We start from the raw sequence: 15,495 nt of genomic DNA, 5'->3' as shown, positions 1-15,495 counted from the left end.
ACATCGGTTACTGTATAAGATTCTATATCACGAGGAGATCAGGGCCGATCTTTGCCTATCTGCCACTTTAGGCGAGACTGACGAACACTGCCTCCCGCAAAACTAGAATAAGTAAGCAAAATGACGTTGAAAAGACGTCTAAAAGACATCTAAAATACGTATTTTCCAGAAGTTGAAGTTAGGTTCCATTTAGGTTGTGAATGAAAGGTGAAAAGGCTCATTTTCTGGACGTTTAAAAATATGTATTTTCTGGATGTTAAAAATATATATTTTTCCTGTGTTGAAATCAAGCCCATTTTTGGTTCTGAATTAAAGTTGAAAATAAGTAATTTATAAATGTCTATGTTTTGGCCAAATCAAGGCTGGTCAAGACCGGACAAAATCGGAACCAAACATAGACTGTGGATGTGGAAATCAAGGCAAGTCTGGAACTGCACCAAAAGAGAGGCCCAAAAGGCATCGGCCTGTGCTTACTGGGGTGTAGCTTACCATGTTGTCTGAAATTGAATTTTATGATGCCCATCAATGTGGTAAGTAAAACACCAAAAAACGTTGTCAGTACAGGATTTAAAAAAATACATCCAAAAGAGGTCGGCTCATGCTTACTGGGGTGTAGCCTACCATGTCGGCCATCCATGTGGTAGGCCCATTTTTTGTAAAACAGGCCATTGCATTGACTTTATAAGTCATGTTTGCTGTGACTAATCAATTTGACTATTTTAAACTCTGAATATCAGCTACCCAACTCTATCAGGAGTTATCGCGAGCCTATTTGCAATGTGTTTACACAGCGGGAAATAGAGAAGTATTTTATTTTTCGCTACGATCAGCTATATCAATAAAATGTACTCTATGTCATAAATGAACTATTCAAACTTGAAGCCACTGATCATAATAATGGGATGAAACTCCTGGACAATAGTTGTGATTGTCCATTCCATATTGCCCATGTTACTTTGACTTGTACCGTTTTTAGGATATGTTGTTTATAACATGACAGCACGTTTTTTACTTGTTTGAGCACTATTTAGGTTCGTCCATTTGATCGGAGAAACCTGCTACAGAAAATGCCACATACTATTTCTACCATATCGTATATCTACTACGTGATTTATGTTAGATTTTTTTGAAGGAACGATGGTGGATCGCTGCAGAGATGCGTCTCTCCAACAGCACCATGGAGAGGCGCGCTGGGATTGGACAAGCAAACTGTTTTGCGCCCCTGCCTTTGACAAAGTATTTGCTTATCAACGGGCGCTCACATAAAAAGCCCACACGCCACTGGTTGAGAGAAATTGTCATAGTTTTTAGGCAGAATTATGTGAGGTTTTATGTGTTGTTGTTCGAGGTGCGTCTTGGTCAATTTATCTCAGAAAATGCCTCGTCAATCTGCCACCCTAGGCAGCCGCCTAATCCTTCCTGGGGAGATGTTTTCCATGATCTGGGGCGCCCCGACCAACAGGATATGTCGCTGTATCTTACAGTCAGGAACATGTGGTTTCAACGAGACACTGAATCACTCACTGTGGTTCAAATTGTATTTACCATTTCCCCGCCCAGAGGCTTCGGCGCGTCATCAAATCTAACTTCAGCTCTCCAAAACGTCCCCCCGATAGCCTTTACATGCGTTTTCACTTTAGTCCGCGAGCCAGTGACTGAGCACTCGCGGAAACATGACGCGCAAGATCAGCATGGAGTTGTTCACGCGGGAGAGGCAATGTGGACACCGCGCGCCCTGGGCCACTTGGATGGTGCGTAATTTAGTTGGAAAAAAGCTTGACCTGCTTGATATTTTAGTAGATAGAATTGTAGGCATGCATATACTTTATGCAATATTTCATTATCTAGTTGGGTGAGATTCGTGAGTTGAGTTAATTGTTGTTATTACTACATAATGGCATTTTCTAGTTAATGATGGACACAGCCAGTCAAGAATGTTCACACACACACACACACACACACACACACACACACACACACACACACACACACACACACACACACACACACACACACACACACACACACACACACACACACACACACACACACACACACACACACACACACACACACACACACACACACACACACACACACACACACACACACACACACACCTGTCCTTGGGTTCACGGTGGATGGTGTCTCCCTCTCTCTGCACAATGATTGATTGTGAACAGTAGTGTGTTCCTTTGTTGCATAACTGAACTCCGCATTACAGTAAGATAGTACAGGTCTAGCCTGGTAGAGCCGTCTCTGGGCCTGCCTGAGGCAACTTCCTCATGCCATGCATTGGGTGAGGGGTGATGATGGAGCAGTTGGTTCCACCCAGCAGTTGCCGGTCTGTCGGTGCAGCCGTGGCTCCCGGGTGCTTTTCCTGCATCGTACAGAACCCCATGGTCTAAATTAAAGCCTTGCACAGACTGGCTTATTGGCCAGATCGTCTGCAGCAATTATCCTTATCCATTTGGCTACAACTGGCTGTATGAGCATATTCTCTCTATCTCTGTCTGAACCAGAATCTAGCTTTACGGGAGACGTTGATATGGCAAATCTCCTTTAAGCCCATGAAGCAGCCATTCAACTTGCCATTCACTGCTTTTCAAGGTGAACAATTATTTACTGACGTCACGGCCGGTATGTACTTCCATAAAAGGTCGAAAATAAAAAGGTCTATTCGGCACCTTCAATCGTTCACGTCCCAAGGATCCCGAACAGCACTAACCTTAGTGCCTACAAATCTACAATACAAAGGATGTTGCCGTAGAGGCATTTTTTCGGTTGCATGTACATTTTTATTTAGACCTTGCATACCGGCTGTGACAGCAGTAATTGACTATAGCTGATAATCGAAACTCCATATTTGGTGAGTAACTTACGTATTTAGACATTATTAAGCTTGAAACGCTGCTTAATGGCAAGTTAAACGGCTGCTTCCTGGACTTAAAGGAGTTTGCCATATAAAGACAGATTCTGGTTAAATCCCTGTCTCCTTCTGTGTGCCCATACTGATCCTGTTGCTGTCTTGGGTTTAACTCAGAGGATTTATAATCCTGTGCCCTGTAGCTGAGTTTATAGAGAGAGACAGAGAGAGAAAGAGAGAGCGAGAGAGACAGAGAGAGAGAGAGAGAGAGAGAGAGAGAGACAGAGAGAGAAAGAGAGAGACAGAGAGACAAAGAGACAGAGACAGAGAGAGAGAGAGACAGAGAGAGACAGGGAGCGAGTCAGATAGAGAGAGAGGGGTGTAAATCTGGCCTGGTACTCAGTCAGTGTGTAAATCAGACTGATAGGATCATGCCATGGTAGAGCACCTCCATGGTCTTTAGCCAGCCAAGGGAGGCCTCTCCACCTGCTTGCCCAGGAGGAGGCATGATGTAAGGGCAGGGAAGGCATCAGAGAGAGGGTGGATATGCAGCAGAATGGGTGGGGTTGTGGGTGTGTGATCAACTGAGGTTCTAATTTCGTGGCGCAGGTGTTCTCTTTAGCTGAGCTAAAGCCTATGCATTAGATCAGGCAGTTAACACAAGTCTTCAGGTCTCAAGACGAGGTTACTCATCATGAGAGTGTGGTTCAGCAAACCACCTGTGTTACAGAGGATTGTGGGCACTGGATGAGAGAGGTGTAGAAGAGAGTGAGATTGAGGGAAAGAAAGAAAGCGTTGAGAGATTGCCGCTCACCGCTCTACATTATTTTCCAAGATTGTGATTGTGAAACAGCTACAACGTCTATAGCCACTAGGCGACAGATTTATGGAGCATTGCACCTGGGCAGTTGGCACCTTTTTGTATTTTCAAGGCAACGAAATACAAAAACGACACTGAAACTCAACAGGCCAGTTTCCCAGACACATTAAAAGCCCAGCCCAAGACTAAAAAGCTTGCTCAATGGAGGAGCAATTGAGTGCAGGATCTCTCTGGCGATGACCAGTCTGGACGCTGACCTGCACTCTAACCCACTTTCTTTCTTCTTCTATACCAGTTGTCAGTGAGCAGTCGGGGCGTGGCGGCATGTGATCCCCCTGAGCAAGACAGCGCCCTCCAGAGGTGACAGCAGGGAGGACAGGCAGCAGGATGCCAGTGCAGGCGGCCCAGTGGACAGAGTTCCTCTCCTGCCCCATCTGCTACAACGAGTTCGACAGCAGCGGCCACAAGCCCATCAGTCTGGGCTGCTCGCACACTGTGTGTAAGACCTGTCTCCACAAGCTGCACCGCAAGGCCTGTCCGTTCGACCAGACAGCCATCAACACTGACATCGACCTCCTGCCAGTCAACAGTGCCCTGCTACAGCTGGTGGGAGCTCAGGTGGGCACAGCATGTCTTGTTGTTGTGGTTCTTCTGATGATGATAGTTATGCTAATGCTGATAATGATTGTGATGGTAATGATAATGATTGTGATGGTAATGATGATGATTGTGAAAATTATGATGATACTGATGATGATGATACTGAATATTGTGATGATGATGATTGTGATGATAATTATAATGATTGTGATGATACTGATGATGATTGTGAAGATAATGATGATGATTGTGAAGATAATAATGATACTGATGATGATATTGATGATACTGATGATAATGATGATATTGATGATGATGATGATACTGATGACTGTGATGACAATGATGGCGATAATGATGATGATTGTGAAGATGATGATACTGATGATGGTGATAATGATTATAGTGATGATACCGATGATGATTATGAGAGTGATGATAATGATGATGACTGTGAAGCTGATGATACTGATGATGATTATACTGATGATGGTGATAATGATTATAATGATGATACCAATGATGAGAGTGATTATTGTGATGATAATACTGATTATGATGATGAGTGTCATGATAATGATGTTGTGTGTTCCCAGGCTGTGGAGTCCCAGGCTGTGACTCTGAGCAGTGCTGTGGAGGTAGGGCACTATGAGGTGTGCAGGGTGTGTGTGGAGGAGCTGGCTCTCTATCTCAAACCCATCAGTGGAGGAAAAGGTACCAGAACACAGAGATTTGGTGCTAAATGCATCTGTGTGTGTGTGTGTGTTTCCAGACAGAGAGGTGCTCTCTGCTGCTGACCCTGTGTTCAGCACAGTGTTTTTTTTCCTTCTGAGGGGACACTGAGGTCAGAGCAGTGTACATGTGTGTGAGTGTGTGTGTGTGTGTGTGTGTGTGTGTGTGTGTGTGTGTGTGTGTGTGTGTGTGTGTGTGTGCAGTTGAGGTTAGGTTAGGTTAGGTTAGGTTAGAGAAACACAGTATTTCCTGTTATTCTCAGGGTCTGAGCTTAATGTGGTGGGAACGTTTGCGTCAGAGCATGTAGAAGCAGCTAGAACCAGGAAGCCCATGCGCTCTGTAAGGCCATACGGAACTTGGGCCCCCCACACCAACACAAAGCCTGAAACCCCACATTACATCAATAGGAAATGTAATGAGCTGTGCCGAAAGTAGTTTGAGTTAAATTCGTTTAATTTAAAGGAGTCCTTCAATTAGATGACAAGACAAAAGTATATTTACGAAATGTGAAGAAGTTAAACGAACAACATGACTTTACCCTGCATGTCATTTCAAAGGGCACATTTCATTATACCTCATTCTCAGAATAACAGTATATTGCAGAGTAGATCATCTGTAGCGAATACTTTAGTTTATTTATTTTCTTAAAACTACACGGTTGGTTAAGGGCTTGTAAGTAAACATTTCACGGTAAGGTCTACACCTGTTGTATTCAGTGCATGTTACAAATCCAATATGATTTGATAATTGCATGGTGGAGGATGGAAAATCCTTCTCCCAGGACCCATAAACCGCTGTGAGACGGGCAGTAAACCTTGAGTCCTGTTTTCCCATCAGTGCTTTTAAAAGCCCATATCTGAGGAGCAGTGCTCCGTTTATTGGGTTAATTCACCTGGAAAGCTGAGAATGCAGTTCAATCCCTCGGCAGCTTTGTCAACTGTTTTTGTGGTGATCACAGAATTGGAGAGGGGACAGTGGTCATCCATCCCTGGTCTTTAATAGACCCACTCTAATAAAGGGTTTTAAGACACTTTCGTCAGCACTTTGTCCTGCTATGGGACATTTATTAGAGGATGAGAGGGGTTTTCTACTGTGGGCAGCACTAGCAGACTACATAAATGCACTTTTGTTTTAGACCATGATTACATTTTAGCTCTGGTAAACAATACCAGAGTTTGGGAAATTGTCTCTGTATTAGTATATCAGTGTGTCTGTGTTTCTGTTACTGTGTCTGTGTTTCTGTTCCTGTGTCTGTGTTTCTGTTACTGTGTCTGTGTTTCTGTTACTGTGTCTGTGTTTCTGTTACTGTGTCTGTGTTTCTGTTACTGTGTCTGTGTTTCTGTTACTGTGTCTGTGTTTCTGTTACTGTGTCTGTGTTTCTGTTCCTGTGTGTGTGTTTCTGTTACTGTGTCTGTGTTTCTGTTACTGTGTCTGTGTTTCTGTTACTGTGTCTGTGTTTCTGTTCCTGTGTCTGTGTTTCTGTTACTGTGTCTTTGTTTCTGTTACTGTGTCTGTGTTTCTGTTACTGTGTCTGTGTTTCTGTTCCTGTGTCTGTGTTTCTGTTCCTGTGTCTGTGTTTCTGTTCCTGTGTCTGTGTTTCTGTTACTGTGTCTGTGTTTCTGTTACTGTGTCTGTGTTTCTGTTACTGTGTCTGTGTTTCTGTTACTGTGTCTGTGTTTCTGTTACTGTGTCTGTGTTTCTGTTACTGTGTCTGTGTTTCTGTTCCTGTGTGTGTGTTTCTGTTACTGTGTCTGTGTTTCTGTTACTGTGTCTGTGTTTCTGTTACTGTGTCTGTGTTTCTGTTCCTGTGTCTGTGTTTCTGTTACTGTGTCTTTGTTTCTGTTACTGTGTCTGTGTTTCTGTTACTGTGTCTGTGTTTCTGTTCCTGTGTCTGTGTTTCTGTTCCTGTGTCTGTGTTTCTGTTACTGTGTCTGTGTTTCTGTTCCTGTGTGTGTGTTTCTGTTCCTGTGTCTGTGTTTCTGTTACTGTGTCTGTGTTTCTGTTACTGTGTCTCTGTTTCTGTTACTGTGTCTGTGTTTCTGTTACTGTGTCTGTGTTTCTGTTCCTGTGTGTGTGTTTCTGTTACTGTGTCTGTGTTTCTGTTACTGTGTCTGTGTTTCTGTTACTGTGTCTGTGTTTCTGTTCCTGTGTCTGTGTTTCTGTTACTGTGTCTTTGTTTCTGTTACTGTGTCTGTGTTTCTGTTACTGTGTCTGTGTTTCTGTTCCTGTGTCTGTGTTTCTGTTCCTGTGTCTGTGTTTCTGTTACTGTGTCTGTGTTTCTGTTCCTGTGTCTGTGTTTCTGTTCCTGTGTCTGTGTTTCTGTTACTGTGTCTGTGTTTCTGTTACTGTGTCTGTGTTTCTGTTACTGTGTCTGTGTTTCTGTTACTGTGTCTGTGTTTCTGTTCCTGTGTCTGTGTTTCTGTTACTGTGTGTGTGTTTCTGTTACTGTGTCTGTGTTTCTGTTACTGTGTCTGTGTTTCTGTTACTGTGTCTTTGTTTCTGTTCCTGTATCTGTGTTTCTGTTCCTGTGTGTGTGTTTCTGTTCCTGTGTCTGTGTTTCTGTTACTGTGTGTGTGTTTCTGTTCCTGTGTCTGTGTTTCTGTTACTGTGTCTGTGTTTCTGTTACTGTGTCTGTGTTTCTGTTACTGTGTCTGTGTTTCTGTTACTGTGTCTGTGTTTCTGTTACTGTGTCTGTGTTTCTGTTACTGTGTGTGTGTTTCTGTTCCTGTGTCTGTGTTTCTGTTACTGTGTCTTTGTTTCTGTTACTGTGTGTGTTTTCTGTTACTGTGTCTGTGTTTCTGTTACTGTGTCTGTGTTTCTGTTCCTGTGTCTGTGTTTCTGTTCCTGTGTCTGTGTTTCTGTTACTGTGTCTGTGTTTCTGTTACTGTGTCTGTGTTTCTGTTACTGTGTCTGTGTTTCTGTTACTGTGTCTGTGTTTCTGTTCCTGTGTGTGTGTTTCTGTTACTGTGTCTGTGTTTCTGTTACTGTGTCTGTGTTTCTGTTACTGTGTCTGTGTTTCTGTTCCTGTGTCTGTGTTTCTGTTACTGTGTCTTTGTTTCTGTTACTGTGTCTGTGTTTCTGTTACTGTGTCTGTGTTTCTGTTCCTGTGTCTGTGTTTCTGTTCCTGTGTCTGTGTTTCTGTTACTGTGTCTGTGTTTCTGTTCCTGTGTGTGTGTTTCTGTTCCTGTGTCTGTGTTTCTGTTACTGTGTCTGTGTTTCTGTTACTGTGTCTGTGTTTCTGTTACTGTGTCTGTGTTTCTGTTACTGTGTCTGTGTTTCTGTTCCTGTGTGTGTGTTTCTGTTACTGTGTCTGTGTTTCTGTTACTGTGTCTGTGTTTCTGTTACTGTGTCTGTGTTTCTGTTCCTGTGTCTGTGTTTCTGTTACTGTGTCTTTGTTTCTGTTACTGTGTCTGTGTTTCTGTTACTGTGTCTGTGTTTCTGTTCCTGTGTCTGTGTTTCTGTTCCTGTGTCTGTGTTTCTGTTACTGTGTCTGTGTTTCTGTTCCTGTGTCTGTGTTTCTGTTCCTGTGTCTGTGTTTCTGTTACTGTGTCTGTGTTTCTGTTACTGTGTCTGTGTTTCTGTTACTGTGTCTGTGTTTCTGTTACTGTGTCTGTGTTTCTGTTCCTGTGTCTGTGTTTCTGTTACTGTGTGTGTGTTTCTGTTCCTGTGTCTGTGTTTCTGTTACTGTGTCTGTGTTTCTGTTACTGTGTCTTTGTTTCTGTTCCTGTATCTGTGTTTCTGTTCCTGTGTGTGTTTTCTGTTCCTGTGTCTGTGTTTCTGTTACTGTGTGTGTGTTTCTGTTCCTGTGTCTGTGTTTCTGTTACTGTGTCTGTGTTTCTGTTACTGTGTCTGTGTTTCTGTTACTGTGTCTGTGTTTCTGTTACTGTGTCTGTGTTTCTGTTACTGTGTCTGTGTTTCTGTTACTGTGTGTGTGTTTCTGTTCCTGTGTCTGTGTTTCTGTTACTGTGTCTTTGTTTCTGTTACTGTGTCTGTGTTTCTGTTACTGTGTCTGTGTTTCTGTTACTGTGTCTGTGTTTCTGTTCCTGTGTCTGTGTTTCTGTTACTGTGTCTGTGTTTCTGTTACTGTGTCTGTGTTTCTGTTCCTGTGTCTGTGTTTCTGTTACTGTGTGTGTGTTTCTGTTCCTGTGTCTGTGTTTCTGTTACTGTGTGTGTGTTTCTGTTCCTGTGTCTGTGTTTCTGTTACTGTGTCTGTGTTTCTGTTACTGTGTCTGTGTTTCTGTTACTGTGTCTGTGTTTCTGTTACTGTGTCTGTGTTTCTGTTCCTGTGTCTGTGTTTCTGTTCCTGTGTGTGTGTTTCTGTTCCTGTGTCTGTGTTTCTGTTACTGTGTGTGTGTTTCTGTTCCTGTGTCTGTGTTTCTGTTACTGTGTCTGTGTTTCTGTTACTGTGTCTGTGTTTCTGTTACTGTGTGTGTGTTTCTGTTCCTGTGTCTGTGTTTCTGTTACTGTGTCTTTGTTTCTGTTACTGTGTCTGTGTTTCTGTTACTGTGTCTGTGTTTCTGTTACTGTGTCTGTGTTTCTGTTCCTGTGTCTGTGTTTCTGTTACTGTGTCTGTGTTTCTGTTACTGTGTCTGTGTTTCTGTTCCTGTGTCTGTGTTTCTGTTACTGTGTGTGTGTTTCTGTTCCTGTGTCTGTGTTTCTGTTACTGTGTGTGTGTTTCTGTTCCTGTGTCTGTGTTTCTGTTACTGTGTCTTTGTTTCTGTTACTGTGTCTGTGTTTCTGTTACTGTGTCTGTGTTTCTGTTACTGTGTCTGTGTTTCTGTTCCTGTGTCTGTGTTTCTGTTACTGTGTCTGTGTTTCTGTTACTGTGTCTGTGTTTCTGTTACTGTGTGTGTGTTTCTGTTCCTGTGTTTCTGTTCCTGTGTCTGTGTTTCTGTTACTGTGTCTGTGTTTCTGTTACTGTGTCTGTGTTTCTGTTACTGTGTGTGTGTTTCTGTTCCTGTGTCTGTGTTTCTGTTACTGTGTCTTTGTTTCTGTTACTGTGTCTGTGTTTCTGTTACTGTGTCTGTGTTTCTGTTACTGTGTCTGTGTTTCTGTTCCTGTGTCTGTGTTTCTGTTACTGTGTCTGTGTTTCTGTTACTGTGTCTGTGTTTCTGTTACTGTGTGTGTGTTTCTGTTCCTGTGTCTGTGTTTCTGTTCCTGTGTCTGTGTTTCTGTTACTGTGTCTGTGTTTCTGTTACTGTGTCTGTGTTTCTGTTACTGTGTGTGTGTTTCTGTTCCTGTGTCTGTGTTTCTGTTACTGCGTCTTTGTTTCTGTTACTGTGTCTGTGTTTCTGTGTCTGTGTTTCTGTTACTGTGTCTGTGTTTCTGTTCCTGTGTCTGTGTTTCTGTTACTGTGTGTGTGTTTCTGTTACTGTGTCTGTGTTTCTGTTCCTGTGTGTGTGTTTCTGTTCCTGTGTCTGTGTTTCTGTTACTGTGTCTGTGTTTCTGTTCCTGTGTGTGTGTTTCTGTTCCTGTGTCTGTGTTTCTGTTACTGTGTCTGTGTTTCTGTTCCTGTGTCTGTGTTTCTGTTACTGTGTTTCTGTTACTGTGTCTGTGTTTCTGTTCCTGTGTGTGTGTTTCTGTTCCTGTGTCTGTGTTTCTGTTACTGTGTTTCTGTTCGTGTGTCTGTGTTTCTGTTACTGTGTCTGTGTTTCTGTTCCTGTGTCTGTGTTTCTGTTACTGTGTCTGTGTTTCTGTTACTGTGTTTCTGTTCGTGTGTCTGTGTTTCTGTTCGTGTGTCTGTGTTTCTGTTCGTGTGTCTGTGTTTCTGTTCGTGTGTCTGTGTTTCTGTTCCTGTGTCTGTGTTTCTGTTCCTGTGTCTGTGTTTCTGTTACTGTGTTTCTGTTCCTGTGTCTGTGTTTCTGTTCCTGTGTCTGTGTTTCTGTTCCTGTGTCTGTGTTTCTGTTACTGTGTCTGTGTTTCTGTTACTGTGTCTGTGTTTCTGTTCCTGTGTCTGTGTTTCTGTTCCTGTGTCTGTGTTTCTGTTACTGTGTTTCTGTTCGTGTGTCTGTGTTTCTGTTACTGTGTCTGTGTTTCTGTTCGCGTGTCTGTGTTTCTGTTACTGTGTCTGTGTTTCTGTTCCTGTGTCTGTGTTTCTGTTACTGTGTGTGTGTTTCTGTTCCTGTGTCTGTGTTTCTGTTACTGTGTCTGTGTTTCTGTTCCTGTGTGTGTGTTTCTGTTCCTGTGTCTGTGTTTCTGTTACTGTGTCTGTGTTTCTGTTCCTGTGTCTGTGTTTCTGTTACTGTGTCTGTGTTTCTGTTACTGTGTCTGTGTTTCTGTTCCTGTGTCTGTGTTTCTGTTCCTGTGTCTGTGTTTCTGTTACTGTGTTTCTGTTCGTGTGTCTGTGTTTCTGTTACTGTGTCTGTGTTTCTGTTCGCGTGTCTGTGTTTCTGTTACTGTGTCTGTGTTTCTGTTCCTGTGTCTGTGTTTCTGTTACTGTGTGTGTGTTTCTGTTCCTGTGTCTGTGTTTCTGTTACTGTGTCTGTGTTTCTGTTCCTGTGTCTGTGTTTCTGTTACTGTGTCTGTGTTTCTGTTACTGTGTCTGTGTTTCTGTTCCTGTGTCTGTGTTTCTGTTCCTGTGTCTGTGTTTCTGTTCGTGTGTCTGTGTTTCTGTTACTGTGTCTGTGTTTCTGTTCGCGTGTCTGTGTTTCTGTTACTGTGTCTGTGTTTCTGTTACTGTGTCTGTGTTTCTGTTACTGTGTCTGTGTTTCTGTTACTGTGTCTGTGTTTCTGTTACTGTGTCTGTGTTTATGTTACTGTGTCTGTGTTTCTGTTCGTGTGTCTGTGTTTCTGTTTGTGAGTCTGTGTTTCTGTTACTGTGTCTGTGTTTCTGTTACTGTGTCTGTGTTTCTGTTCGTGTGTCTGTGTTTCTGTTCGTGTATCTGTGTTTCTGTTCGTGTGTCTGTGTTTCTGTTCGTGTGTCTGTGTTTCTGTTACTGTGTCTGTGTTTCTGTTACTGTGTCTGTGTTTCTGTTACTGTGTCTGTGTTTCTGTTCGTGTGTCTGTGTTTCTGTTCGTGTATCTGTGTTTCTGTTCGTGTGTCTGTGTTTCTGTTCGTGTGTCTGTGTTTCTGTTCGTGTGTCTGTGTTTCTGTTACTGTGTCTTTGTTTCTGTTCCTGTATCTGTGTTTCTGTTCCTGTGTGTGTGTTTCTGTTCCTGTGTCTGTGTTTCTGTTACTGTGTGTGTGTTTCTGTTCCTGTGTCTGTGTTTCTGTTACTGTGTCTGTGTTTCTGTTACTGTGTCTGTGTTTCTGTTACTGTGTCTGTGTTTCTGTTACTGTGTCTGTGTTTCTGTTACTGTGTCTGTGTTTCTGTTACTGTGTGTGTGTTTCTGTTCCTGTGTCTGTGTTTCTGTTACTGTGTCTTTGTTTCTGTTACTGTGTGTGTGTTTCTGTTACTGTGTCTGTGTTTCTGTTACTGTGTCTGTGTTTCTGTTCCTGTGTCTGTGTTTCTGTTCCTGTGTCTGTGTTTCTGTTACTGTGTCTGTGTTTCTGTTACTGTGTCTGTGTTTCTGTTACTGTGTCTGTGTTTCTGTTACTGTGTCTGTGTTTCTGTTACTGTGTGTGTGTTTCTGTTACTGTGTCTGTGTTTCTGTTACTGTGTCTGTGTTTCTGTTACTGTGTCTGTGTTTCTGTTCCTGTGTCTGTGTTTCTGTTACTGTGTCTTTGTTTCTGTTACTGTGTCTGTGTTTCTGTTACTGTGTCTGTGTTTCTGTTCCTGTGTCTGTGTTTCTGTTCCTGTGTCTGTGTTTCTGTTACTGTGTCTGTGTTTCTGTTCCTGTGTGTGTGTTTCTGTTCCTGTGTCTGTGTTTCTGTTACTGTGTCTGTGTTTCTGTTACTGTGTCTGTGTTTCTGTTACTGTGTCTGTGTTTCTGTTACTGTGTCTGTGTTTCTGTTCCTGTGTGTGTGTTTCTGTTACTGTGTCTGTGTTTCTGTTACTGTGTCTGTGTTTCTGTTACTGTGTCTGTGTTTCTGTTCCTGTGTCTGTGTTTCTGTTACTGTGTCTTTGTTTCTGTTACTGTGTCTGTGTTTCTGTTACTGTGTCTGTGTTTCTGTTCCTGTGTCTGTGTTTCTGTTCCTGTGTCTGTGTTTCTGTTACTGTGTCTGTGTTTCTGTTCCTGTGTCTGTGTTTCTGTTCCTGTGTCTGTGTTTCTGTTACTGTGTCTGTGTTTCTGTTACTGTGTCTGTGTTTCTGTTACTGTGTCTGTGTTTCTGTTACTGTGTCTGTGTTTCTGTTCCTGTGTCTGTGTTTCTGTTACTGTGTGTGTGTTTCTGTTACTGTGTCTGTGTTTCTGTTACTGTGTCTGTGTTTCTGTTACTGTGTCTTTGTTTCTGTTCCTGTATCTGTGTTTCTGTTCCTGTGTGTGTGTTTCTGTTCCTGTGTCTGTGTTTCTGTTACTGTGTGTGTGTTTCTGTTCCTGTGTCTGTGTTTCTGTTACTGTGTCTGTGTTTCTGTTACTGTGTCTGTGTTTCTGTTACTGTGTCTGTGTTTCTGTTACTGTGTCTGTGTTTCTGTTACTGTGTCTGTGTTTCTGTTACTGTGTGTGTGTTTCTGTTCCTGTGTCTGTGTTTCTGTTACTGTGTCTTTGTTTCTGTTACTGTGTCTGTGTTTCTGTTACTGTGTCTGTGTTTCTGTTACTGTGTCTGTGTTTCTGTTCCTGTGTCTGTGTTTCTGTTACTGTGTCTGTGTTTCTGTTACTGTGTCTGTGTTTCTGTTCCTGTGTCTGTGTTTCTGTTACTGTGTGTGTGTTTCTGTTCCTGTGTCTGTGTTTCTGTTACTGTGTGTGTGTTTCTGTTCCTGTGTCTGTGTTTCTGTTACTGTGTCTGTGTTTCTGTTACTGTGTCTGTGTTTCTGTTACTGTGTCTGTGTTTCTGTTACTGTGTCTGTGTTTCTGTTCCTGTGTCTGTGTTTCTGTTCCTGTGTGTGTGTTTCTGTTCCTGTGTCTGTGTTTCTGTTACTGTGTGTGTGTTTCTGTTCCTGTGTCTGTGTTTCTGTTACTGTGTCTGTGTTTCTGTTACTGTGTCTGTGTTTCTGTTACTGTGTGTGTGTTTCTGTTCCTGTGTCTGTGTTTCTGTTACTGTGTCTTTGTTTCTGTTACTGTGTCTGTGTTTCTGTTACTGTGTCTGTGTTTCTGTTACTGTGTCTGTGTTTCTGTTCCTGTGTCTGTGTTTCTGTTACTGTGTCTGTGTTTCTGTTACTGTGTCTGTGTTTCTGTTCCTGTGTCTGTGTTTCTGTTACTGTGTGTGTGTTTCTGTTCCTGTGTCTGTGTTTCTGTTACTGTGTGTGTGTTTCTGTTCCTGTGTCTGTGTTTCTGTTACTGTGTCTTTGTTTCTGTTACTGTGTCTGTGTTTCTGTTACTGTGTCTGTGTTTCTGTTCCTGTGTCTGTGTTTCTGTTCCTGTGTCTGTGTTTCTGTTACTGTGTCTGTGTTTCTGTTCCTGTGTCTGTGTTTCTGTTCCTGTGTCTGTGTTTCTGTTACTGTGTCTGTGTTTCTGTTACTGTGTCTGTGTTTCTGTTACTGTGTCTGTGTTTCTGTTACTGTGTCTGTGTTTCTGTTCCTGTGTCTGTGTTTCTGTTACTGTGTGTGTGTTTCTGTTACTGTGTCTGTGTTTCTGTTACTGTGTCTGTGTTTCTGTTACTGTGTCTTTGTTTCTGTTCCTGTATCTGTGTTTCTGTTCCTGTGTGTGTGTTTCTGTTCCTGTGTCTGTGTTTCTGTTACTGTGTGTGTGTTTCTGTTCCTGTGTCTGTGTTTCTGTTACTGTGTCTGTGTTTCTGTTACTGTGTCTGTGTTTCTGTTACTGTGTCTGTGTTTCTGTTACTGTGTCTGTGTTTCTGTTACTGTGTCTGTGTTTCTGTTACTGTGTGTGTGTTTCTGTTCCTGTGTCTGTGTTTCTGTTACTGTGTCTTTGTTTCTGTTACTGTGTCTGTGTTTCTGTTACTGTGTCTGTGTTTCTGTTACTGTGTCTGTGTTTCTGTTCCTGTGTCTGTGTTTCTGTTACTGTGTCTGTGTTTCTGTTACTGTGTCTGTGTTTCTGTTCCTGTGTCTGTGTTTCTGTTACTGTGTGTGTGTTTCTGTTCCTGTGTCTGTGTTTCTGTTACTGTGTGTGTGTTTCTGTTCCTGTGTCTGTGTTTCTGTTACTGTGTCTGTGTTTCTGTTACTGTGTCTGTGTTTCTGTTACTGTGTCTGTGTTTCTGTTACTGTGTCTGTGTTTCTGTTCCTGTGTCTGTGTTTCTGTTCCTGTGTGTGTGTTTCTGTTCCTGTGTCTGTGTTTCTGTTACTGTGTGTGTGTTTCTGTTCCTGTGTCTGTGTTTCTGTTACTGTGTCTGTGTTTCTGTTACTGTGTCTGTGTTTCTGTTACTGTGTGTGTGTTTCTGTTCCTGTGTCTGTGTTTCTGTTACTGTGTCTTTGTTTCTGTTACTGTGTCTGTGTTTCTGTTACTGTGTCTGTGTTTCTGTTACTGTGTCTGTGTTTCTGTTCCT

The 15,495-nt window shown here is 42.5% G+C and overlaps 1 protein-coding gene across 1 annotated transcript in view; it reads left to right on the top strand.

Moving 5' to 3' along the window:
• Positions 1–1,616: 1,616 nt before the first annotated feature.
• LOC124016941 (roquin-2-like) overlaps positions 1,617–15,495 on the top strand; it is a gene marked incomplete at its 3' end in the record, with an annotated part of 28,169 nt that continues 14,290 nt past the window's right edge. The window contains exons 1-3 of the mRNA XM_046332278.1: positions 1,617–1,751; positions 3,982–4,304; positions 4,883–5,000. Coding sequence (XP_046188234.1) covers positions 4,074–4,304; positions 4,883–5,000 — 349 coding nt within the window. The remainder of the gene's footprint in view (positions 1,752–3,981; positions 4,305–4,882; positions 5,001–15,495) is intronic.

Source organism: Oncorhynchus gorbuscha, unplaced genomic scaffold (genome assembly GCF_021184085.1).
Source record: "Oncorhynchus gorbuscha isolate QuinsamMale2020 ecotype Even-year unplaced genomic scaffold, OgorEven_v1.0 Un_scaffold_1246, whole genome shotgun sequence".
In the NCBI taxonomy this organism is placed as follows: Eukaryota; Metazoa; Chordata; class Actinopteri; order Salmoniformes; family Salmonidae; genus Oncorhynchus; species Oncorhynchus gorbuscha.
The sequence above is the reverse complement of the archived record's forward strand: the minus strand, read 5'-3'. Positions and strand labels throughout refer to the sequence as shown.